Below are 27119 nucleotides of genomic sequence, written 5' to 3'. Positions count from 1 at the left end.
GTTAAACTCATTTATTCGCTCAAGATGGACGACCACAGAACAAATACACCCCGTTACAGATGTTGTGTTGTTTTGCTTGCTTATTTCTGTAATTTAAGCTTTAAATATTCCATAAACAATCATCCTTTATGTATTCTTCAATGAACTTTATTATCGTGTCTTCCGTCCACTTCGACATTTTCGAAAGATTTATAAATTAAGTAGGAACCACGTTGCAATCACTCCGCCAGCTTATGCTTTTCACTTAAATTTAACTAAATTTTGCCTGTCCAAACGTGTCAAGTGATTAGCCACGCCCACCAACTTAACCGAAAAATAGACAAAATTCTATTCTACCTTGTTTACTTGCAATTAAATTTTAACATGCAACTTCTTACTAAATTCACTGTTTACACGGGTTAAGTCACTTAAAATTAAGTAAATTTTTAGTCAACTTGATACGTGTAAATCAGCCTTACAAGTGACTTGCCTTTTTATTAATAATTTATATTAGGGGCTTGTTGTGCTTTGTCACGTGACCATTTTCATAAAAATCACTCAGACAAGAAATTCAGTCAGTCCAAAACTTTTTATCCGAGCGAAGCGGAAACTACAGTATTCAAAGAAATAATGGCGGCATCCGTACATGGATACTACGGTATCCAAAACGACAAGTTTAAAAAAATGACATCTAGTTAAAACTGAGAGAGATAAACGTTTTAATCGACGTAGAATGTTAGCTTAAGAAATAATTTACCCAATAAACTATAGATGGCAATTTCTTTGTAAAAACAATTCCAAACTCAGTTGACTCGTTCTTGTGAATTTTGTGAATAAGTGTTTCGGAGTTTCAGCAATTATGTTGTAAGTACTGTAGTTTTATATTATATTTCTTTAATAACCATACTTCAAAATAAACTTGTATATTTGTACTTTACGATTATGATAAGGTTATATAGTTTTAAGCTAAATTGAGTTTAATTTCAACTTTAAAATATTTTTCTTACGGGCAAAATGGCTTCTTCGAAGTTGTCGGCTGATTTTGATGTTTTGTTTACGTCTGTTTAGTGAATTAATAGTTAAAAATGAATGTTGAGTCATTAATAAGCATATTTATGCCTTTTTCAAATATAAATATATTAAGATGATTTAAGATTCCCAAATAATATTGACGTGTCCTCAGGTTTTATTGTTATGGACTCTGCAGTATCCACGGACATGTTTGATTGATTTTTTGTTTCGCATGATGTATTGTGTTTATTTATGTCTGCTGATTATGATATTGGTAAATAATTGCACTTCTGATTCACTTCAATTTTCTTAGTGAAGTGCATCATAATGCTATTATGTAATTTATTGACATACGAACATTCATTTGGTAATTCTAATCAATCCTATACTGGTGGAGTTTGGATTAGGTGCTGCACTGTAATTTGAAATTTGATTGGTGTGATTGACATGGGCTTACAAGGTTCATTCCAGGTTAAGGTTCCACAAAATTTCATGCTTCACTAAATTGTTATTGCACGTTTTTGTATTATTAGTCATGTAACGCATACACTTTAGCTCACCCAGTGAAATTCTGAGTGTCATGGGGTTGGTGGGCCGACCCATGCTGGTAGCCGTAGTCCTGGTGGTCGTGGAGGTCGCGGTGGCCGTGGCAGTCGTGCAGACCACTGGAGACGTGGAAACTGGAGAAACGGTGGATGAAATTAGGAGGTGAGTATTTGCTTTTACTTTAACTTCTTGGTTGTTTTTCTCTTGATGCTACAAAATATTGAGATTTTTTTATTGCATCAGTGACCTAGATCTAGTTAGCGCTCAAAGACAAGTCACACTGAGGCGTGTTGCGGTACTGTCAGCGGAAGCTCACAAGGAGCTTCTGGGCCGCAAGCGTGAGAAACAATTGGCACGAGTGCTTTTGCCTGACGCGTAGCGAAGCAACGCCTACAGTTAGTGTTTTTACTATGTTACTTACTATTAATATTCGCTGAATATTTTATGAACGTCATGAGCTCCCTACAATAGCCCAATGGATGAAGTTGGCGTCCACACGCCACTTCGACAAGGCTAAACACAATCCCAATCCGCTGGTGCGTAAAAGCATGAATGACTACCACTTCTCGACAAAAAAGACTCGTAGGAGGCCTCGACATACACTAACGGATCCGGACGATCCACTTACCGTAGCTAACAATAAATTAAAAGCCGCCCGTGAGGCCCATAATAATAAAAATAGCCAAACACAGATTAGTGTAAAAAGTCAAAAAACCTTTCGCACTTCGCTCACTCCAGTGAGCTTCCGTCCTGCCCCTCAGGCGATTGACCACCCCGCGACGACCCAAGCCGACGTTCGAGTCTCACAGGAGACGCGCTTGCGCTAGTCGCGGGATAAAACGCCATTCTGGCCGAGCTACGCTCGCCAAAACAGCCCGAGCTCAGCTGTAAAGGCCCTTAGGGCCAACAGCGAGATTCCATAACAAAAAATAATGAACGTCATTTTTATGTTTTATGTTACAAAAGACCATGGCCGGATCGCGTGCGTATTCATCGACAGCGAATCTGGTCACCAACTAAATATAATTGTTATTTTAGGTAAGGACTATATAAAATTAAAACATATTTTATTTGTAATCCATATTTAAGAGTACGTAACTGACATAAAAATATCTGTTTTAGAAAAGAGGCAAGTGGCAACACCCACGCAGGATATCATTGCAGATGTCCACATTCGTGAGTACTTAAAAGTTTTTTTTTAAAACTAATGTTTGATATAGAAGACAATGGACCATCACCGCCCAGGCATCAAGAAATTGTGGCTGACGTTGAAATACATAAGGAAATCTTTTTTACTAGTCCTATGGATTGCCTTCACTTTTGTGTTAACCTAATTTGTATTGGTATTATAGATGAATTACCACAATTGCCGATCAGGCGGCAAGGTGTAGCAGGCAAAATAAGTAAACGTCTCTGCTTTATATATATTTCTTTTTCACGCTCTGAAATTTATACGGCTCGATGGATTTTAGCTTGAGAGGTGTCGTAAGATTCTAAATTATGAGTGACACTGGATATATCAAAATTAAGTCGACTTTTTTCATATATTTTTTATAAGTCATACACTGAAGTGTATAGAAGTCTTGTGAAGTGTTAAGTGGATAGGAGTGCGGACACTTTTCCGTACTCACCAAGCTCCCTAGATAGCGGTCCAGGGCGTTTGACAGCTTTCATGAACATGGTCCTAATGACCCAAAACTTCTGAAAAAATATTACGACATAAATTCAGATGACGATTGAACCGGCCTCTGTGTATAGCATTTCGTCAATTACGTGAAATAAAATATAACATTGATAAATTTTGTTTCTTTATTATCGAGTCGTTTGATGGTTAATGTAATTTTAGCTTTTATTTCAGGTACGGATATAGAAGTGGGGGCTGAGGCCGAAATGATGTCAGCCCTGACGAGAATGAAACCACTGACAAACCATCGGCATCGATTGAAAATAACAATGAACGTCCCAACAACGTTGACGATACAAACGACAAAACTGACGAGGCTGGAATAACTGACCAAACATCGATTGAAAATAACAATGAACGTTCCAACAACGTTGACGATACAAACGACAAAACTGACGAGGCTGGAATAACTGACCAAACATCGATTGAAAATAACAATGAACGTTCCAACAACGTTGACGATACAAACGACAAAACTGACGAGACTGGAATAACTGACCAAACATCGATTGAAAATAACAATGAACGTTGCAACAACGTTGACGATACAAACGACAAAACTGACGAGGCTGGAATAACTGACCAAACATCGATAGAAAATAACAATGAACGTCCCAACAACGTTGACGATACAAACGACAAAACTGACGAGGCTGGAATAACTGACCAAACATCGATTGAAAATAACAATGAACGTTCCAACAACGTTGACGATACAAACGACAAAACCGACGAGGCTGGAATAACTGACCAAACATCGATAGAAAATATCAAATACCGTCCCAGCAATGCTACTTCAAAAATTGTATACGACTTGGTTGAGCCATTACTTCACCGTGGGCATACGTTAATAATGGACAATTTTTACACAATTACTTTAATTTACATTTGTAAAAAAAAATCCATTATTAGCGCGATGCTTAAAACGACAAAATACTGACTGCTACTACCTTAAGGCTGAATCGGGAATTCGTTCCCCATTCAGGCGATTCATTAATACTGACGAAAACGGAACTTCGATAAGGTGAAGTATTTGCTGTTCCGATTTGTTGATATGTGTATGGCGAAATGATAACATAGTTAGCTTGATCTCGACATACCATTAGCTCCAAATCGGATCTCGAAAAAAACACAATCGACTGACATTTGTTACTATGTCAAAGGCTTATATATTGTACCTTATATAAAGGCTTTCATATTGTTAAATAAACTCTATGGGATAGGTATCCGCGGAAAAACTAACGAATGGTTCAAGTCCTATCTTGAAAACAGAAAACAATTAGTAGAAATAGAATTTTATAACAATGAAAGAAAAATTCTCCAAAATTACCGCTCTGACAGTAAAACAATAAAAGCCTCAATACCACAAGGAAGCGTTATTGGGTGCCTTCTTTTTCTCATTTATATAAACGACCTTCCAAAAACCATAGAAGGACCTGGTCCATGTGTTTTATTCGCTGATGATATTTCGATTATAGCCCCCTGTCATGATATCACTAACATACACTCTACACTCAATAATATTCTAACAAAAACTATAACCTGGATGAATGCACACAATCTTGAAATCAATTTTGAAAAAACCAAAACAATAGCATTCCACCCCCGTCAAAAAAAACCACTTTCTCTAAATTTCTCTTTTAACAACCACACAATAGAACAAGTTAACGAATTTTCATTACTAGGTATAACAATAGACACAAACATAAACTGGAAATCACACATACAAAAAATAAAATCAAAACTATCAAAATTTTTATATGCTTTCCGGGAAATTAAAAAGACTACGGACCTGAAAACCGCTCTAACTACCTACTACGTCTATGCGCATGCATGGCTAAACTACGGTGTAATAATGTGGGGAAATAGCACCGACGCACCAGCACTATTCACAACTCAAAAAAAGTTAATTCGGATCATAGTTAACATAGAACAAACAGACAGCTGCAAACCACATTTCATAAAACTAAAAATTATCACTCTACCCTCATTATACATATTGGAAATCTGTAAATTTGCCCATACACACAAAGAATTTTACACCACACGCGAAGACATACAGACAAGATATACACTTCGACACAAAAAACGCCTGAACCTACCATCTTCCCGATTACAAATACATGCATCAAGCCCACTGGTCATGTCAATCAAAATTTATAATAAACTACCGGAGACACTAAGAAATGAAAAAAAGATACATATATTTACAAACAAACTAAAAAAACTTCTTATACGTAAATGTTATTATAGCGTTAATGAGTACCTAGAAGATAAAAATATAGCTTAATTTCATGATTATTAATCCCTAAATATACAAAATTCAATAAATAAAAAAATGTTATTCTATGTAATTGGTACTAGCCGGGAGTGTGAAGGTTATGTGCTATTTTTTATTGTGTTGCTATTAGCTATGTTATATAGGTTTCTGAATGCCTTCTTTTGCTGTGCCCTAACAGGGTCCATAATATTGTACTTAGCTTTAAGCCTCATAAACATCTTTTGTAAACGATATGGAATGCAAATAAATACATGAATACATTTAAGCCAAGCATTGTCCTAGACTACAATAAAGGCCTGGACAGGAAGGATCAATTCCTGTCTTCTCAGCCCTTAGAACGTACGAAAAACAAAAGTTTGGTACAAAAAACTTGTCCGTCGCATGTTAAATGCTGCATTATTTAACTGCTTTGTTATTTTTAAATCGGCAAATCCCAAAATTTCCCATAGGCAGTTTAGGACAATTGGAAAAGGACCTTAACTAGAACACCGACGCTTTCCAGTGAGAAATGGGCACAAACAAGCTCGCTGTTGGATGTGCACCCAGCGAAAGGTCACTGCCAGAACTATGGGGAAGTGTCTAGAATGCAACGTTAACCTATGCATTGAAGGTTGCTTTATGGAATATTTAACTGTTTAAATATTTTATAATTTACAACTCGAAATGTTATTCTGTTTTTCATTTAAAAGAAACGATTGAAACAAATCGAATATAGTAGTAATTTGTAAATTGTGATAGTACAGATATATCACTCACTGTTATGTGGTGATTATAATACAGCAGTCATTTTAACATCTTTTTATGTGTGATAACTGCCAATAGAAACTTCAAGAAGATACTTCAAGAAAAAGTATCAAATATTATTGAAAGTAGAGCATTATGAAAAATACTTTATGAGGATAAATTATTCGTTTAAACACGCGAAGATTAATTTGAGTACGATAAGATTCAGCATGAAGTTCAGATGAAAGAGTTCACGTCAAATTGTGTTAGCGCTGTGATGAAAAACCATAAACAACAACATACAAATGCTTTGCATTAACACCGTTTTATATTTAAATTTATAATATTAATAATGTCAACAAAATAAAAATAGATTTATAAAGTTTGCTCCCTGTGGCAGTGTACGTTCTATGCTGGCAGCATTATTATCACTATGTAGGTTAAGAATATTGTAAACACTGTATAGGGCCAACCCTAACCCTAAATTTCCAAAAATTTAATTTATAACATTTTAATAATGATTTTTTCATATTAATGATTCGTATCTCTATCTAAAATCGAGTTCCAAATGACAGCAGCATTTTTATGACACCTGTCATGATAAGCTTTTTAACCAGACTTATTTTTTTATTTACTATACTACAGTAGCTATTAATTAAATTTAAAAAAACTGTGTGGGCCTTCATTAACTTCATTTAACATTACTCATTATAGGCGTGCAATTCTCCATTAAATTGTGTTTGCGTTAATAGATATGACTAGATCAAGCTTGAAACTGATAATTTGATGGTTTGAAACGAAGATTGTGTATGTGTTGGATATTCTATATACCACGGTAGGCAGTCAATCATTATTTGAGTAAATAAACGTAGATGGATATTCGACTTTAGGTAAAAAATAATTTACCCTCGAAAAGTGAATCTCTTTATTTCGAATGTGACAAAGTAACTATTATTTTTTTAATTATGAGTTCTTCAATTACTTTCTTTTTTTCTTTGTTTTTATTATATATACAAAGACAATTCATATGGCCAGGCAACGTGACCGTTTCTATTTAAAATCGACTAGCGTTAGTTGGTTACGCCTGTCGCAAAGTATATTTGTCTAAGGCACGGTTAGTATTCAGGATTTTTTTATAAGTTAGGTATTCCTAATATCTACCTAGTATCTAAATAGTCAGACACCTGGCAAAATAATAATTTTGTTAACTGTGACTTCAAAGAAACTTGACATTACTATTACTAAGGGCTGTCCCTTGATCTTGTCTCGCATTTCTGTGTCTGTTTCTTAATATTTATTTTGTTTTTAGGTCTTAGACGTATAACCAATATCAATTACGTGCATCCTTTAGTGCACAGCCAATCAAACACATGATTACAGAGTTAAGAATCCCTACAACTATTTAATCCCAAATTCTAAACTGAAATGTGTCAAAATCAATTTCACAGAATAAAACACAATTTAGCATAAAAAAATTTTTCTACAGTTTTTTTTCTCTTTTTTTAATATTGTGGCAATAGTTTTAATTTTATGCCAGTTTCAAGTAAAATATTCTACAGTTCAATTAAATGCTTCGATTGCGGAAATGACGTCACGTATAGCGCCATTAATACCGGTTACAGTCGACTGAGCGACGCCATGAATAATAAGTTCCACGGTAAACATGATGATACCGTTAAAAAGCCTTGTAAAAACAGATATAACGGGATTTAGAAGCCAGTCGAAAAGAATGTTGCCTTGTAGTCTCACGCGCAGACGTCTGTTGAACAATTATTAATGTTAATATTTAAAATATTAGGTAAAATACTTAGTGTAAGATTATGAATTAAAAGTTAAAGTAAAATTCACAATATAAAATAACTTTGACAAACAAGAGTCAGGCGCTAATATTTGACTCTGACGTATAATCAAGGACTTAGCACTGAGTAATGACTTCCGTATGTTAAAACTTTATTTTGACATAATGGGGTCGTATTCAACGTTTTGTCTCGACTGGTAAGACTTTACCCAATGCACAGTTCTTCTTACTTCTTTTTCGTTTCTTCGAAGACACTCTCTTTAAAGCCTCAGCTAGCATCGGAATACTAGGTGCCGACATATTAATGAAGTTCAGTTTCGTTCAGCAGTCAAGACAGTACTTCACTCCTGGCCACTACTTGCAGCTCTATATGCAAATTCGGGTCCATATGGAGTAGGTAATGTTCTCACCTCTGGGGAAGAGCTCGAGATTGCCAGCTCTGCTTGACCGGATTCAACGAAGAGCGATTCGAATCGTCGATCACCTGCTTGCTTCAGTCAATTCTTAAAACTTCTGGCAATCTATATTTCTTTTTTTGACATTCATAAGTGTACATTGTGTTACCTATATGATAAATGATTTTTGACTTTGACTTTGTGAGCGTCCATGGTATCATTTAACATCAGGGGCGCCTGCTCTCTCGTTGTATATAAAAAAAATCCTTACCCAACATCATTTAGCTTGAACTCTTGCAAATGTACTTCGTCGTTATTAAAGTCGATCAAAATATCTGCGACAATTCTGAAACGATCCAATGATCCAATAATTTTTCCAGTTGGTCCGATGTTCATTACTTGGACGAGGTAATTGTAATTAAACTGTAACAAAATAAATAAAGGATAGTTTGAAACGTTAATACTAGCGGATCCGACAGACGTTGTCCTGTACACATATAGGTAGAACATACAAAAAAGCGCGTATGTACTTATGTACTTGCGTTAGAAGTAATACTTTTTCGTAAACATTTAGTCGCATTTTTCCCTAATGCGACAAAAGAAGTATAACTTCAAAAAAAATCTAATCATATAAATAATTTTCGACTACACTTGAACACACAAACAATTTAAAATCAAATTCAAAGTCTGACCAGCCGTTTAACAGCTTAATTACAAACGCATACACATAAGATTTATATATGTATACACCAGCTCTTTAGTAGCAGTATAGATAAATGACCTAGATACCGACTGCATCTCCATCTGCCGGGCTGATATGTGTATCTAAACTATCACCCGAACCCAAAATTAATTCAAATCAGTCCAGTTATTATATTTATGAAGATTCGTAATATTATAATACATATGCCTTAGATATAATATCCTAACGAATTTCGCAAATTGTAAAGTCTTGTTTTTTTCGGCCTATGAAAGCCAGACCGATCTGTCAAAAGTCTACAGGGTAAGAAGAAGACTATTGTTTCTTTTTTTCACGATTTTGCAACTACCCACAAACGCCGCTACTTGGGCAGCAGATAGTCGGCTCGCTTATAAGATCAACTATCGATGTCAATCAGCCGGTTTTTATAACTTTTGTATTTGCAACGCTACCTCCCAGACTATTATTATTCATTGCTTCAATGTCGGTATAAGGTATGCTATAAGGTACCTTCTTGCAAATACCCCCATTAAACATATACAGTGAAAAAGTTTTAGACTATTACTCCTTATTCATTAATATGGTATTAACAAAGACAAGTAAACTTTGACATTGAAATTATTAAGTAATCTTACAGATACATATATACATATTATAAAATAAAACACTTAGACAATATACAAAGCCTAAATTACATTGACCATTAACCAAACAACAACTTTCAAAGAAAGAAATTGTTCGTACTACTGCTATAAAGTCAAAGTTTTCCCGCTTCAACATTTCAACACATTCCCGTTTCAATTATTCAACACCCTCTTTGGTAAGGCAAATAATGTTTATGCATAAATTGTATTATAGATAGCTAAATTTGCGTGTTGTTTCCTAAGAGAACGTAAGTGCGTGCGCCTATTTCACCATACCTCCTGCTGATGTCATGTGGAACACGATGTGATGGTTGCAGCTCCTTACAAACGTTGTGTAATACAAAAAAATACTTGGCGATTAAAAAGAGTGGCGGGGAGATCTTCTCTTCCGTTCTACGCCCTTGAGAACTGGCAGTAAATGTAAAATTAGAAGCATTTAATGTATATTTTTTATTGACGTTCATAAGTGTACATTGTGTTTCCTATATGAATAAATGATTTTTGACTCAGACTTTAAACATAACACAACTATAGATTTTTTCACACACGGATTCTCAAAGAGATCAACGACAACAAATATCTATCGTTTTCTATTAAGAATCGCGGGCGAAAATAATAAATCTTCCTGACTCCGCCAACATTCACAATCTAAATTACACATTTGACCTGCATCGTAATGAGTTATTACTTTAGGACGTGTACGAGCCAACGCTGTACATTTTGCTCACTCAGGCTTTTTTAGTTTTATAAGCGTGGTGAATACCAAAATTGTCGGAGTTACGCCCCTAGAGTATAGTCTGATGCGTTTATTGTTATACCAGTGGTTAATAAAGTAAAAAGAAAATCCTCTCTTATTTAAAGCAACCACACCCATGACCCGGTACATTTTGGTCCTTCGAGCCGGATGTACGAGTCAAGGCTGTACAAGAAGAATGGCTTTTTTTATTTTAATATTCTGTTTTTAAAAAATTTTGACGTTCGTTATAATATTACAACATAAAAATAGATAACCATTAATAACCAATCATAGATAATTATTTCACTACTATGCATGGAAAATTATATTCTACAAAGTTGACAGGTATGTAATTTACTTTTAATGAGAACTATTAGTCTATATATTTTTTATTATGTCTATTCTATGTATGTTCTAGAGTAGTTTGACGGACTTTAGAAAAAAATATTTTTTATAAATTTATAAATAAAGTGTTCATCTTTTACGTTTATTATATTCACTGCGTAATTTCATCATACACAAAGATAATCAATGGCGCTTCCACCTTCTATGGTTCATCTTACAGACGATGTCATCAATATTTTGTTTAAAGGAAAATACACTTTTAGATGTTTGATTAATCGATTTTGGGTGGTTGATAAGGTAAGGTGTTCTCCATCATCATGTGCAAGTGTATCACACAGATGGAAACACAGTGAAATCGGAATTTTTAACTTCGTCGGAGAGTGTTTTTGATTGAAATATAATATTAATGTAATTTAATACAAATATTCAAATTATAATTTGGGTCAAGACATATTTTGACTTGGAGAGTCAACGGAGTTCGTGAGAGAATGATAATTAAGGTGTTGTGACGCCATTTTGACTAAAGAAGCATTCTGGAAGGTTATTAAAATTATGAATGATAATTTGCAAATTTAAAAGCAATATAAATTTAAATTAAAAACAATTTGTATAGGTTCCATAGGCAGTAAATTATCCAAAGTGATTTTTCAAATCGTGTCAAATAGCGCTCATTTTTTCACAGCGTATTAAATTTATTTGACTATAGTATTTTGTTAAATATTATTTAACAGATAAAAAAATATTTTTTTAAAAAAGAAGGTATTTAGTTTTTTATAAATAATGTTAACTTTTAAAATAAATCTTCAGTTGAAAACACTTATTCTTGCAATAAAAACACATTATTTCTAATATAAGGAAAATACTAACCTCGAGGTCATTGAACTGCAAATGCACACGAACTCGGAGGTTTTTAGCGAAATAATTAACTTTCTGGTCTTCGTATCTCATCACGTTGACGAGGCCTGTCATGTTACCTTCAGTCAGCCTCAACCAGGCGCTGTACGTAATTAACAGTAGACGCTAAAACATAAATTTTCTTAATTAACAGCCATTAGAAAGACGATATTTTCTGCCGTGAAATGTTATTTAGTTAAAATTTTACTGAGGCCTTTGTATAATCTATTTGTGAGTGAGAGCGATAAGTTCCGTTCCCCTTTAAATGTATGTATCTAGTTGACACATGACGTTTAAGAGGTCAGACAGTGGCATACACGTAGATGGACAGAGGCAATTGGGTTGAAGAGGAAGGCGCTAGCGGTTTGTATTAGACATCGTAAAAGCATTCGATCGGGTGTAGCATAAAGTGCTTCTTTTTTATGTTAAATGGGGAAAAAGGACACTTGCTCGTTTGTGTTCCGCTCACCTGATTGCAAGTGATACCGTCTTCCATGGACTGCCTGAGATATACTCGCATCTATTCTGTGCATAGCAATGTTATTTGCTAAGTTGCAACATGTCATTGATTTGCGTTCTCGGGTTTAAGGTCTCTACTTTCTCCATCGATAAAGGCTTTGATGCTCCGGTCGAACAGAAAACTGAAGATCCATTCGCATGATTTCTCAAGCAGCCCATAAGCTTAACAGTAACAATAATGTAATTGTAAAAAACAAAATATACTTACAACTTCAAATCCCTCTACAATCTCTGGTAACAACATGGGGTCCAAGCCGTTATTTCTCAAAAATGGAACCAATAGATGTATGGTGCTGTCCACATAGCTGTTCACTGTAGCCGTTAGACCCAAGTTCCATCTCGGCCTTAAATATTATTTACAATAAATTAGAAACAAGACGGGACTTACAGTTGGCCTGCTGTCTGCTCATTGCTACACTTTGACGGTGAGTCAAATGTATCACCTCCAAATTCTAATACCTACTATATCGCCTTTATCCTCAACAAACTTAAAAGTTCCAAGGTTTTCTCTATTCCACGTTAAAAGGTCTCACCAAGAACTAACGTCTCTCCCGTTTAGTGATAAGCGTAACGGAGCAAAAGAGTTGCTTTTACAATTGCATCAGAAGAGAAAAAGAAAGAAAAATATTATACATAAAAAGAGGAATTACAGAGCAGGGCCGGAGGGAAACCGGAGTTACAGCCCCGAGGCCTCCACAAAGAAAAAGAAGTTTGAAATTCCGACTAACAACAACAACTTTGCTTTTGATACATTTTATATGTTTGTTAAATACTAGAACTAATCTACTTGGTTTCACAGTAAATTATAGATTGTTAAACTCGACGGAAAGTTTTCTTTTCATTTTATTTGAATTATTTGGGGGCCTCTACTTCTTCTTCTTTCGTTGCCCCAAGGCTTCCTCTAAATCCTACCCTCGTAAAGAGGCCCTGACAGGATTCCCTGTGTCATGGGCAGTAATATGTCAGCCCATATTAATGACTTTAGGTACTTGACGTTAATCATTTCTACATAACACTTACATCATATAATGAAACTACTGTTTCACAAGAAGAATACTCAGAGAAAAAGGATCAATGACCTACCTATAGTAAGATGGCAAACGTGCACAGATAGCAATAGAATACATTGATTAATTAAATATATTTGATTTAAAATAATACAGAACTACAGAATTTGGTTAAGAATACAAAAACAATGGAATTGATTTCATTTTACCTTATTACTACTAAGATTATTACAGAATTTCATTAATTGTAATAGAATTATTACTATCATTGTTATCGTTATTATATATTTTTATTATTAATGGCTTCGAATCTCTTTGAATCAACCGTGGTAGGGACAAGAAAAAGATGGCGGATGGAAAAATGTGACTGGTAACGGAATAATGTGACGCGTAACCGAAAAATGTGACGTTATTTTTTTTTACAACGCCGATAAAGAAGTTTCACTTCAAAATTCTACGTTTTGTTCCTACCATACAGAATGCCAATTTCATAAGTAAGGGCCTCAAATACTTACTCAATACTGACTTTATCGCTGGAATCTTGTGTAGGGTCCCTTGTAGGTCTAAAAATAAGATAAGAACAATAAACTTAGGGTTTCAATATTCAAAACGGCTCAAAGAGTACTTTTTTATTTTGTCGCAATACAGCGAGGAAATGCCGGTATTAAACTCAAGGATCAAACTTTTAAAATTTGTTTTGATCTTTTTATCCACTTTTAATTATTATTATTAAGATTGCTGACACTCACTGTAATATATATAAACATAGTGTTAGTTACAAAACCTAACTTAATCTAATACATCATATATCAGCGTGTCCTGTGACACGTAGGTCGCCCAGCTGCTTCCGTTCTTTTCTAAACTTAGCTCTTCTTGGACAACTTGTTAATTGTTATTACTTAAAAAAAAACTCTCATCCCTGAAGTTGAAGAAGCACCAATGGACTTTCTGTCTATGTATTTTATATTCGCTCGAACGGTGAAGAAAAACATCGCAAGAAAACCGGTGGCTTGTGCCAGGCACAGGAGGCTGATAACCTATACCTAACCTAACCTATAACCTATGATACTTAGAATGACAAATGATCATAAAACAGATACAGATCAGAGAGCAGAGAACTCAGTAGGGCTGGTCTGGTGCAATTGCAAGGATGCGTCAGGATTTCAAAGTCAATCCTCCGCCAGTCGAATTATATTCGTAAAGGGTAGTTCTATAGCCCAAACCCTACGACTTTACGTAATTAAAGTAGTACTCACATGATGATTTCATCGCTTACATACTCGTTTGTGGTCTGATCCAACGTCCAGTTGACACTGCAATGGATAAAGACAATTGTGAATGTTAATTTTTTTTATTTACTATCTCACACACAGATCTCCCAAGACTTCTTTACGTACACTGTTAATTTTTACTATAATTATTTTGTTTTTTTGCGTCTAAGGCGCAAACTAACTGTTGTGGTCTCTGGCAGAATTACCAGCGCTGTGGAACTCGTCTGCTCCACAGCATAATGCTAAGCCAGGGCAAGTTACAACCGCAACACACATGTATTTATTATACACTAAAAATGTAACTTATTCCTTAAAAAATACTTTTTTTATTATTATTTTGTGAGTTTCTGTGTGTGTGATTCGTTAGTATTTTCAAGTTCAAATTATCAGTTATTATTCAGGGGGCTGAGTCAAGACGTAACGCATGGTGTGTAGAAAAACGAAAAGTAAATTAATATGAAAATGACAGTTACTGTCGACAGTACCGCTATTTTAGTAGCCTATGCGCAAAAGGCGTGAGTGAGAGATACAATAAGCGACGCTATGGCAATGACGCTTTGTGTAAGCCAAAGTAAATTTGTTGACAGTCTAGAAAGAACAACGTTTATCCTTTCCGTTTTATTACATTTCGTCGGAGACTGTTAGCGCAATTCAGTGTAATTTAAGAATGACAATTAACACATTAAATGCTTGACGTTTCTTGATGTGTCATTCTACGTCTTAGGGATGCGATTCATTATCAATTTGCTACTTCATTATTAATAATATTATAAATTACTTACCTAGACACTTCATTGTTGTCTTCTTGTTGGTCCAACTTCCAAGGGCTAAAAAATATCTTAATTTATTTATATTATATTTACATAATTATAGCGTTTTCGAGAAAAGTTCTTGTGACGTAGAAACACAAAAATATAAAGTGCTTCTTGTGTGTACATACAGATCTGCTCGAAACTCCCTTCTACGTGAAGAACGTCGATCTCCACCTTGACCTGGAGCCCCCTACAATAGCCCAATGGATGAAGTTTGTGTCCAAACCCCACTTGGAGAAACCGTTGGTGTGTAAAAGCATCAAGTACAACTTCTTCCCAACAACGACGGCCCGCAGGAGTCCCCGACACAATTTAACGGATCCGGATGAACCCATCACGTTAGCTAATGGCAAATTAAAAGCCACCTCCCCAGCAAAGCCTAGTCGGATTAGGGTTAAAAACCGCCTTCACCGGGGAAGGCTTCCATTTGTACTTTACTCACTCCAGTGAGTTGCCAACCTGTAATTCCGGCGATTGACCACCCCACAACGATTCAAACCAAGGACCAAGTTTCGCAGGGGACGCCCTTACGCTAGTCGTGAGAAAAAGGTGAATCCGGCAAATCTACGCTCTCCAAAACCACACGAGCGAGGCTATCAAGGCCTGAAGGCAACAGCGAGAAAAAAGTAGCAACTAGAGGTTAGCTTGGACGAGCATCCTCACTTCAGGTTAGAGGAACGGTTCACCATCCTACCTCCACAGAACAGTTATTTTTTTTAATGTAATAGCAGGCAAACGGGCAGGAGGCTCACCTGATGTGAAGCGATACCACCGCGCACACTCACATTGCCAGAAGGCTCGCAAGTGCGTTGCCGGCCTTTCAAGAATTGGTACGCTCTTTTCTTGAAGGACCCTTACCTTATTATCAATTAACAAAATGTGAGCCGTCACGGGACGCCTGGCAGATGTGAAACATCGACATTATTTTGTAAAAGTAATATGCAGAAAAGAACATATTGTGATAGGAACTAAATATGTCATAATGATAAAATAAAATATTACGATTTTTTTCCAGATATCGATGACTATTTATTGAATAAACATTTATTTTCATTAAATACAAAAATTTACGAAATTATTTCAAATCGTGACTACTAAATTTCGGTAATAGTTATATTCGATGTTGCCTCTGAGGACGGTATTACTGTGACAATTCGTATAGCGGGTTCACGCCGTATTTCACGTCAGAAATCGGTTTTACGTTAATTACGAAAAGTTGCACTCTTTAGGCCCATGGAATGCACAACCTTTGGAAAAGAATTATTCTACTAATGATTATTTGCATGAAATATTAATTTGATAACGTTATAATATATTTTATTTATTAACATTTCGTTACACTACAGAAAATAAAAAATTTACATAATTAAATCAAAAGGAGGGCAACTGGCGGCCTTAGCGCTTTCGAGCGATCTCTTCCAGGCAACCACTATGAGTAAAGAAAAAATAAATAAAAATGTATTAAATTACATAAGATAGGCAAGTATTGCAAAAATACATGTTATACACAGTTATTAAGACAAAAACGAAACGGGAACAAGAAAAACTAAACGAAAAGGTGATACATTAAAAATAAAAAGTAAAAAGACACATAAATCACGATAATTTAAGATAAGTCTCACCTCAGTAAGTAGATAGTAAGAAAGTTCGGGATACGATGTGGACAGGTAATGTTTGTACAGAAGAAATTTAAAGGAAGATAGAGAAGGAGCTAAGCGAATAGGGACGGGAAGTGAATTCCATAGCCTAACTAATTTTAATAGTGTGACAAAAATTAACTATACACATAGATATAACTCATAATTCTATGTAAAATTCCTTTTAAGACAATTTTACACGCCATTACGTGTGCCAGAATATGCGAACTTTCGTTTGTACCACCATAACATTTTTGTACAATATTCTTAATAATAAATGATTATTGTTATGTATTTATTCATTTCGGAAACAAAATAGATACATCTCTATACAATAAAAGTAAAAAAAAACATATATCCACAAAAAGTATCACTGATAAAAAATAAGATACAAAGCAATACAAAACATGACAGCAGAACGTTATTTAAATAGACAATAAACAAAATGTATAAATCGGGAGAACGACAAACATACTATTAGCTGTAATAAAGAAGAAAGATACAAGGCTTAGAACTTTAACAGATATTTTAACCTATTCTTAAATGAAGCAGTAGAGGAGTGCGAAAAAACATCGATATTAGTAGCAGAATCCAAAGTGGAACCTGTGAAGAGTCTCGCGGAACCCAATGTTGGTTCTGAAAGTCGGAAGGTTAAAGGTTCTGTGCGAACATAGAGATCTGGCAGGATCATTGACATTAATGTTAATAAAAACTTTACTTACGAAGATTTAAATTTTACAATATTAGCTTCAGCCACCCCCAGAAATATAGCGATTGCTAGCGCAGTAGCCTTCGTTGCCTTCATGTTAAATGCTTAATTATAACTAACCAAAGTTAATCAATGTGTGATAAAAATCATAATTGATTCGTTTATCATTATAATTAAATCTTATGAAATTCTAGATATAATATTATCGACTGATTAATTTTAAAAAATAACCTCGTTCAAAATCAACTAAAAATAATAACAATATTTGTTATTTATGTATATTTCGCAGCCAACTAGCTTAATAAGCCGTTCAATTAACAGTCTAGCCGTTTAACTAGCGGCCTTAAAGATGTTCAGCCAGTTGATTAAACAGCTAGGCAAATGACTTGGATCGATGACGTTTCACTTTCTGCTCTCTCTCAAACTAGAAACGAAACTCTTTAAACTGTCAATATGGTGTCGGCAAACCACAACTTTGATGGTGTTTTCCAAAGTTTCATAAAAAACAACAAGAACAATGCGAGAGTGTGTCACAATAATGTGAATTTGACTTAAGCAATTTAATTTTAAAAGATATATATTTTATATCATATGTTTAATTTTTTTTACTTCTGCCAAATAATGACTATCGTACGAATGGCCCAAGCATTAGCCAGCCAGTTTATTAAATGTTATAACAAACGGTACGGCTGAAAATCTTTCAGGCCACTAGTTAAACGGCTAGACTGTTAATTGAACGGCTTATTAAGCTAGTTGGCTGCTGATATATATACTTTTAGGCACTGAGCACTCAGAATTCTCTTTCGTGATTATTTATTCTCAATAGGCAAGTATAAAAGTAGGAAGGTAAAGAGAAGTACAAAGTCTAATCACTTCTGTGCTAACACGCTGTGTACAACTGCAATAAAGATTATGTTTATAAACTTACTATAAACAAAACAAAAAACCTAAACCTTTTTATAACTAAATATAAAAAAATTATGGCTTCTCCAACATTTACGCATTATTCTACCTCTAAGGACCTTAAAAATATAATTTGATGGTAATCCTTACCTCTAACTTGTTGTATCCAACCATATCCAAGACAAACAAAGTTGGAAACATAACTGAGGAAAACGGATACACTCCATACAACCCAATGTATCTCGTTATTTATTTTGTATACGCTCCACCATTGAAGAATATTTTTTCTTGTGGTGCCCAAATCATAGGGGAAAAGATATAATAGCACAACAAATATATAAGACATAGTATTTACAGGAGTAGTAATAATATTATCCTTGTAATACCTAGTCAGTTAATTCAGTACTTAAGGGATCTTCAGTCTTAAGTTATTACGTCAGTAGATAACCTTATAAGGACCATACCAATATTAAAATTATTTTATGTTTTAAATATATATTTTATTTAAAAAATTATATCATTTATTTCCCAGGACCATACAACAGTATTTGCAATATTCTTAGAATACGTAGTAATAATAGTTAAAATTGATAAATAGAAAATTAAAACAAATTTAAAAAGTTTAGTCCCTGTGGCAGAGTTTAATTGTACACTAAACAATAATTTTACTATAAATTTCTTCGCTTTCAGAAGAACATTTTTAGTTACAATTTATAAACTAATGATTTGTTTAAATATTATATAAACCGTGTAAACAGTGCCTGCTTAGTTCAGGGTAGCCTTGGTTCAATCCACAAAAAAATTAGGTCAGAAATGGCCAGAACTGTTCCGAGAAAAGGTTGCTTGTGCAGCGTTTTTTCTCGATTTTGGTGGTAGCACTGCCTTTTCTCCAGGTACATAATACGTAAGTTTAAGTTAGGTATTAAAATACCAAGTCTCTAGGTCATAACATTAGATTACTTAACGTAAGATAATTTCTTAATAACCAAGCCTTCTGAACCTGGCACACCGATATTTGGGTGTAACGCCAGTTTCCTTTGCGTAAGAATGTAACATACAATACAAATCTCTTTCACAGCCGTTGTGTCGTACTCAGCATTGAGAGACGCACGCTCAGGTCACTACTCCAACACTGTACTAGATGTGTAATTAAATGGAGTTCGTTGAGAGAGAAATGACCGCTCAGAAGTCAAGGCTTGAATGATTTATATAAAGTGTTTCCTTCAATACAAACAGACAATACTATGATTTATATAACCAAAATTGTTGGATTAAAATAATGGTAAGGCTGCGTCCCCAGTTGGCAAACTGTTTGCAGCCAACCGTATCGGTGTGGTATGCCATTCCGTATACTTAACGAGTGGATTGATTTTCCTGTTTATTACACAGTACACATTAAAAAGCTTCAAGGATGATTTAGCGTAGTAGTACTTGGGTTGACTTTCATTAAAGTAGATATTCTGATTTTCTGGGATCGCTCAAGAGATGTCTTTTAGTCTTGGTTTAAATATTACCAGGCTGTCTATACTTTTTATATTTTGTGGAAGTCTATTATACCGACGCACTCCCCAACTCTTAATGTTTTTTTACCGTAATTGGTTCTATAGTTGGCTAGAATTAGATTATGGGGGCGTCGTGAACTGCGCTTCTGAATTTGTTTTATTTTAGTGAATGTAATGTTAATAGTAATAATCAATGGCGCTACAACCTTTTTACGTCTAGGGCCTCAGATTTCTGTATCTGTTTCATGACCATTTGTTAATCGAATAGGCTAATAATAATAATATAATAATTAGGTGATCAGCCTTCTGTGCCTGACGCACGCCTTCGACTTTTTGGGTCTAAGACAAGCCGGTTTCTTCACGATGTTTTCCTTCACCGTTCGAGCGAATGTTAAATGCGCACATAGAAAGAAAATACATTGGTGCACAGCCGAGGATTGTACCTGTGACTCCAGGGATGAGAGTCGGACGCTGTAGCCGTTAGGCCAACACTGCTCTAAAATGTCTAGAAAGTAATGTTAGTGTTTGTGAGTTTTGTTTCACTGTAGATCTTTTGTGTAGTAGTTAAGTATGGGTATTGAAAACGCAATTTAATTACTTTATTTTGAGCAAATAGAAGATGTGATATGTTAGTTTTAGTCACGAATCCCCAAATTTCAATAAGGTAAAGAAGGTGTGTCTTTGCTAAAGAATTATAAATATGAAAGCGAACTTTACGAGGAAGGCTTCGAACTATGGGTCTAAGGGAACCATTCCACTGTCCACGTTAAGTTATTGTCATATATATATGCTTATCTTTTCAATAAGTGGTACATTATTTAAAGTTATAGGCGAATGTGGTGGATTAAGTACGAGGTTTTCGCGATGTTGATAGTTAGCAATTTCAACTGAAACCACAAATATAGACGGTCAAGGTCTGTTTGCTCTTGAGTAATCATGAACAGATCATATACAGATGAAGCAGCGTATAGGAAACAGGTATCATCCGTATACAAGGTTATTTATTTATTAACACTTCGTTACACTACAGAAAATAATTAAATCAAAAGGCACCTGGCGGCCTTATCGCTTTCGAGCGATCTCTTCCAGGCAACCACTGTGAGTAAAGAAAAAAATGTATTAAAAATGTATTAAATTACTTAAGATAGGCAAGTATTGCAAAAATACATGTTATACACAGTTATTAAGACAAAAACGAAACGGGAACAACAAAAAAAAACTAAACTAAAAAGATGATACATTAAAAATAGAAAGTAAAATGAAAAAAGACACATAAATCACGATAATTTAAGATAAGTCTCACGTCAGTCAGTAGTTAGTAAGAAAGTTAGGGTTACGATGTGGACAGGTAATGTGTAATCTGTCCATGCAAGTTAAAGTGTTGTATGTCATTTAAATAAATGAAAAACAGACACATAAATCACGCTGATTTAAGATAAGTCTCACGTCAGTCAGTAGTTAGTAAGAAAGTTAGGGTTACGATGTGGACAGGTAATGTGTAATCTGTCCATGCAAGTTAAAGTGTTGTATGTCATTTAAATAAATGAAAAACAGACACATAAATCACGCTGATTTAAGATAAGTCTCACGTCAGTCAGTAGTTAGTAAGAAAGTTAGGGTTACGATGTGGACAGGTAATGTGTAATCTGTCCATGCAAGTTAAAGTGTTGTATGTCATTTAAATAAATGAAAAACAGACACATAAATCACGCTGATTTAAGATAAGTCTCACGTCAGTCAGTAGTTAGTAAGAAAGTTAGGGTTACGATGTGGACAGGTAATGTGTAATCTGTCCATGCAAGTTAAAGTGTTGTATGTCATTTAAATAAATGAAAAACAATAATGGGCCCAATATTAATCCCCTTCTCGACAGGGGATAGGTAAGAGTTTACTTAAAAAATCATTAATTTTAACTACTTGAGTTTTACAATGATTATACAGTTTACTACCTAAATTAACAGTTTGCCTATCCAACACAGCCTATAACTAAATAGGCGTAGACAATAGAGTAAGCGATTCCAGCCCCAGTTTTATTGGTGGCAGCTTGTAGGTCTTGTAGGACTTGCTTTTTATGTAACAGGACGCATCCGCGCAAGTGGGTATTTTTGAATAATTTGGCAATCGCGGCTCGTGGACACCTGCAAAGCTGGTGGCTAGCGGGTATGTTGTTAGGGTTAAGAAATACCTCTGGCAATTTTGCTTTATAATAATAATAAAGCCATTTTAATACCATTCTGTAAAAAAATTACATATCAAATTAGTGTAGGTAAGTTTTGTTATTTCCGTTGCTTGTGGCGTCCATGCGTCGGGTTGACTCTCTTCCTTAAATATGGCGAAGAGGTCGTTGGCTGGCCATGCGTCATACTCGTGAACGGGTGCTACTTGCGGTGAATGGTCGGACTTGAATTCGTGTATGCGGTGATGTTAGTTATTTTGACTATGTTTTTGCGTGTTGTTCTCACCAGATAATGCGTGCTCCTATTTTACCATGCCTACTGCTGATAGAGGACAAATATTTGTTCTTTTTTATTATTAATTACTTAAAGATGTCATATGGAACATGGTGTGATGGTTGCAGCTCCTCACAGACACTATGTAAAGCAAAAAAACATGGCGATAGAGTGGCGGAGAGTTTATTAAGTTCTTCTCTTCCGTTCTACGCCCTTGATTTGAGAACTGGCAGTAAATGTAAAATTAGAAGCATTTAATGTAATTTTCTTTTTTTTAATGTTCACAGGTGTACATTATGTTACCTATACGTATATAAATAAATGATTTTTGACTCGACTTTGACTTTAAGATTCTTAGTATTCGCTTTATTATATGCGACATAAGTTGACCAATGTTCGTGAGAGGATAAAGATTATAATATCACAGTTAAGAAGACTTTTGTATAAATCGATAGTTGTATTATATAATTATTTATTTATTTACAGCCCATGCATGGCCAAGTTCTAACTAAAAATAACTCAATAACATATAAGTATTACGACATTATTAATATGAGATTTGCATCATATTATTTGGCTGGTGGTGTGGTTTTTTACCATTCTTTGAAACTAAAAGATTTATGTAATATATAAAATTCTCCAAAATGGCTAGACCGATTTTCGTGATTTTTTATAATATTTTGCTAGGGACAACATCTATCATCCTTCTAAATATTAAGAGTGGTCCACTCCTAAATTTTTTATTTCATTTTTAGACATTATTCTTATAACCCCATTTTTATTATTTGTTAATTAAAACCTATTACTTGAACATTGAACTTATTACTTTCGCAATACTGATAAAGCGGCATGGCGGTCAGTGCTACAAATCGTTTCATACATTATATATAGTTAGCACAATTACGTCATTTCTAATAATAATTTGTTAGCATTACGACATAACCGCATACACGGATATTTAATTTAAAAAAATTCTATGACAAGCTGTTAGATATATTTCACTTAAGCATGGATCTCGTTTGTCAAAAATTTATTAACTATTTACCGCATATACCATTAATAACAGCTAAAGTTAATCGGACGTCAAGGCAGAATACGAAATACAATCCGTATCACATCCGTCGTTGTCACGTGACATCCGTCCGAAATTAGTGTTTTTGTAGGCAGTTTCAGGCGCGCACCACGTGGAACTAACTGTCCACTAATGTATTTCTACATTGAGGACTTGAAGTGGTGAAGCCACTTTGAAAGGATGCAAGTAATGAATTAGATAGACCAACATTCAAATCTGATTTGTTGTAAAACAACATCTCAAAATTAACTTACACGCACATACATAACTCTTATGAGCTGTTGGTAAATGTTAAAGAAGATGTTATTTTGTGTTAAGAAAATGAAAAGATGTTATTTTGATTTTAAATTTGCATTTACTACTAGTTCGCAAGTCAATGGCTTAGAGCGGGCAAGAAGAACTGGCAAGAAACTAACGCCACTTTTTTCAATCGCTAAGTTTTGAGTTATACAAATTGTTTGAACTGGAGCAAATCAATCCCAAGGATTAGGATCATTTCAATAATCGTCAGATTTATAAAAAGCTTTATTGATTAATTTACATTTAACGAGGGCTTTGAATTTATTTAGCGATTTCTCTCTTTTCGCTTGCGTGTTTGTTGTAAAAATGAATACAATTTCCATACAAGTAGTGGTTCATCTTCTGGAGCCTGGTTGTTGGTACGCTTAGATTAGTTCTGTTTTGGGTATTATACTGGTGAAAGTCACCATTTGTTTTAAAGTCGTTTATATTCTCGGCTTCGCTCATCATTACCTATTAAAATTGGAACAACCACGTGTGCCGTGTAAGCAGTTGGTCAATGTTCAAGTGAAATGTGAACTGTAACTTCCGTGTGTTGAAATCCAATGATGTTGTTCTGGTTATCTCTGGGCATCTTAAGCAGGAAACCATTTTCTTAAATGGGTTGCTACTTGTGTGAGCACCCCGTCTCACCTCCCTGGCCTCGGGCGGCCGCAGAGAAGGCGGAAAATAAATAGTCTACGAATATAAGTCTCTGCTTCAACTTCGATTTTGTTCCATTTGGAGCAGAGACTCTTGGGCCATGGGGTTCAAGTGCACAGGAATTAATTAAAGATTTAAGTTGGCGTCTGGTAGATAGAACCCCAGAGCTGGTACTTCCCTGGGTCATCGGGAACCAAACTTTTTATTAATTTTTAATTATTTTTATTATTACTATGTAGGTTTGAGAAAAGTTTAATACATTTTACAAATTTTTTAAAACCTACTATGTTAAGAAACAACACTGTTATCATATGAGTAGGTATTCTATTGTTAAATAGTTTTATTATCTGATTGTTTATCGTCCAAGATTTCCGTCCAGATAAGACCTACTGTTTTTAATTAGATTAATATCAATAAAGTTAAACATAAAAGAAAAATACTTTTACACATAATATATCGCTAGCCAATACATCGAAACTATATCAAATTATTTAAATCAAATACCGTTATAAGGACACGAAAAAAGTGTATGGTTATTTAGACCGTCGAGCAAAACGCTGTGAGGAAGGAACGCTCCCCTTTAGTCCTGTGGATATAAGCCGCTAGTAACTCGGAGGTGACAAAGTCGAGAATATGGTGTTAGATCGACCTATTCAGTTGTACTCTGATGGAGTTCAAACGAAAAAAAAATCAGATATATCTGTTTCGTGATCATTAGTTTTGTAAATAAAAATAATGGGATGCTGAAATCTAAGCGTTGTATGCCAGCCTTTAAAGAATTGGTACGCTCTTTTCTTGAAGGACCCTAAGTCGGATTGGTTCGGAAATACTTCAGTGGGCAGCTGGTTCCACATAGTGGTGGTGCGCGGCAAATACTGCATTAGAAAACGCTCAGTTGTGGAACGACACACGTCGAGGTGATACGGATGGTATTTTGTATTTTGCCTTGACGTTTTGATACTAAATCATAAAGATAACAAATTTAAGGGTGGGCGAAGCCCTACCGAGAAATAATAGACAAAAAGCTGTTTCGGAGGAGTTTGGTTGGAGCTTGCAATGTGACACGAAGAATTTATATTTAGATTTTAGAAAACTACATGGCTTACATAGAGATAATTATTATTAATGTATTTTAATTTAAGCGAATAATATTGATGAAAATATCAGCATAAGACAGATTGGGATGTTGTTTAAGATTGTTAGTCAATGTAAAAACGTGAAAAAGCTCTGAAGGTGAAAAAGCTTTGGCCGAAGAAAATGCGTTTTTAGTAGCTTACATGTAGGTTTTTGTTGTGAATGTTTATGGTGTGTGTATGCTGCTATATAGTTGTTTAACCGTTACAATTTTGGAGTTGAGTACCTCGTAATATTAGTACATTAACGCAACGAATCCTTATTTATTTTATTTGTCCTTATACTTGTAATCTATATCTACTTTGTCTAAGTACTAAATATCATTTAATTTATTTTTTAAGCAACAGATGTCGGCGTGTATATACGAATTGATTGAATATCAATTATTAATTGTCTAGAGATTCAATGACATCTCTGATTAAACTACTTTACTGTGACATATACAGCGCGATAGCGTAGCGACGCCCTAGAAACATATGGTATTTAATCTATATATATATATATAAAAATGAATCAATATTTCCATTGGCCACGGCATCACGCGTGAACTGCTGGACCGATTTCGCTAATTATTATTTTTGTTGTTTTTGTTATTGTCAGGAGAGATTCTTATGAAAGAAAAAAATAAGAACATTGCGTGGAAAATTAGAAAATTTAAGAATACTTTTGTTACGATAGCAATTTTTTTCAGTACATTGCGCCTTTACCTTTCAAACATTTTTCATGTTATCTTATTGCGTTTGACTTTACATTGACAGAATGTGTTAAGTGTGCTGCAAATATCGTCAAAGAGGATGGTAGAAAAATGAAAATGGTTTAAAAAGATGCTTCGATCGGAGTTATCATATTGATAAAATACATATAAAATAATTACAGTCGCTAATCGTTTGTGGCATTAATCTTGAAAACCCATGTTTTTCCCATGGCCAGTTATATGTCGCCTGTTCCCAAAAACGCGCCAGAAAAACAAATAAAGAATGTTGATTATCATAAAGCATTAGAATAATAAAACATTAGAATAAACACTTTGTTTCTGAAATATTCTTTATTTATTCGAAATTAATATCCATACTTAAGACGGGACGGACGTCTGTCTGGTCCGCTTGAATTTACTATTTTTGTTGAAGTTATAAATGTAATATAAGTTACCCATAAGTAAATAATAAAGTAGGTTAAATAGTGTGTGGTCATGGTGTGTCATTTAGATACTGTCATTCCGTCGATTTTTTTTTTGTCTATGGTTCATACTCATTTGTGAAAACTTTGTCCAAACCTCACGCAATTTCAACAAACAGTGTATATTCGCTTGACCGCGAATTGTATCTTTTTCGGCAATACAATATGAATACTGATCGTGGTTGGTAACACAGAAGACAAAAGTTCACGTGGTAGTTCACCAACCAGATGGACCGGTGAAGTCCTCGT

General features: G+C 34.7%; 1 protein-coding gene across 1 annotated transcript; it reads right to left on the bottom strand.

Moving 5' to 3' along the window:
• Positions 1-7699: 7699 nt before the first annotated feature.
• LOC123717853 lies at positions 7700-17824 on the bottom strand. The gene is made up of 8 exons (XM_045674104.1): positions 17705-17824; positions 15316-15360; positions 14519-14575; positions 13778-13825; positions 12464-12599; positions 11710-11862; positions 8689-8840; positions 7700-7983 (listed from the first exon to the last, which is right to left on the bottom strand). The coding sequence occupies exons 1-8, from the start codon at positions 17785-17787 to the stop codon at positions 7785-7787; spliced, it is 873 nt and encodes a 290-aa protein (XP_045530060.1). The 5' UTR covers positions 17788-17824; the 3' UTR covers positions 7700-7784.
• Positions 17825-27119: the final 9295 nt, after the last annotated feature.

This window comes from Pieris brassicae, chromosome 13 (assembly GCF_905147105.1).
Source record: "Pieris brassicae chromosome 13, ilPieBrab1.1, whole genome shotgun sequence".
Taxonomy (NCBI): Eukaryota; Metazoa; Arthropoda; class Insecta; order Lepidoptera; family Pieridae; genus Pieris; species Pieris brassicae.
The sequence above is the reverse complement of the archived record's forward strand: the minus strand, read 5'-3'. Positions and strand labels throughout refer to the sequence as shown.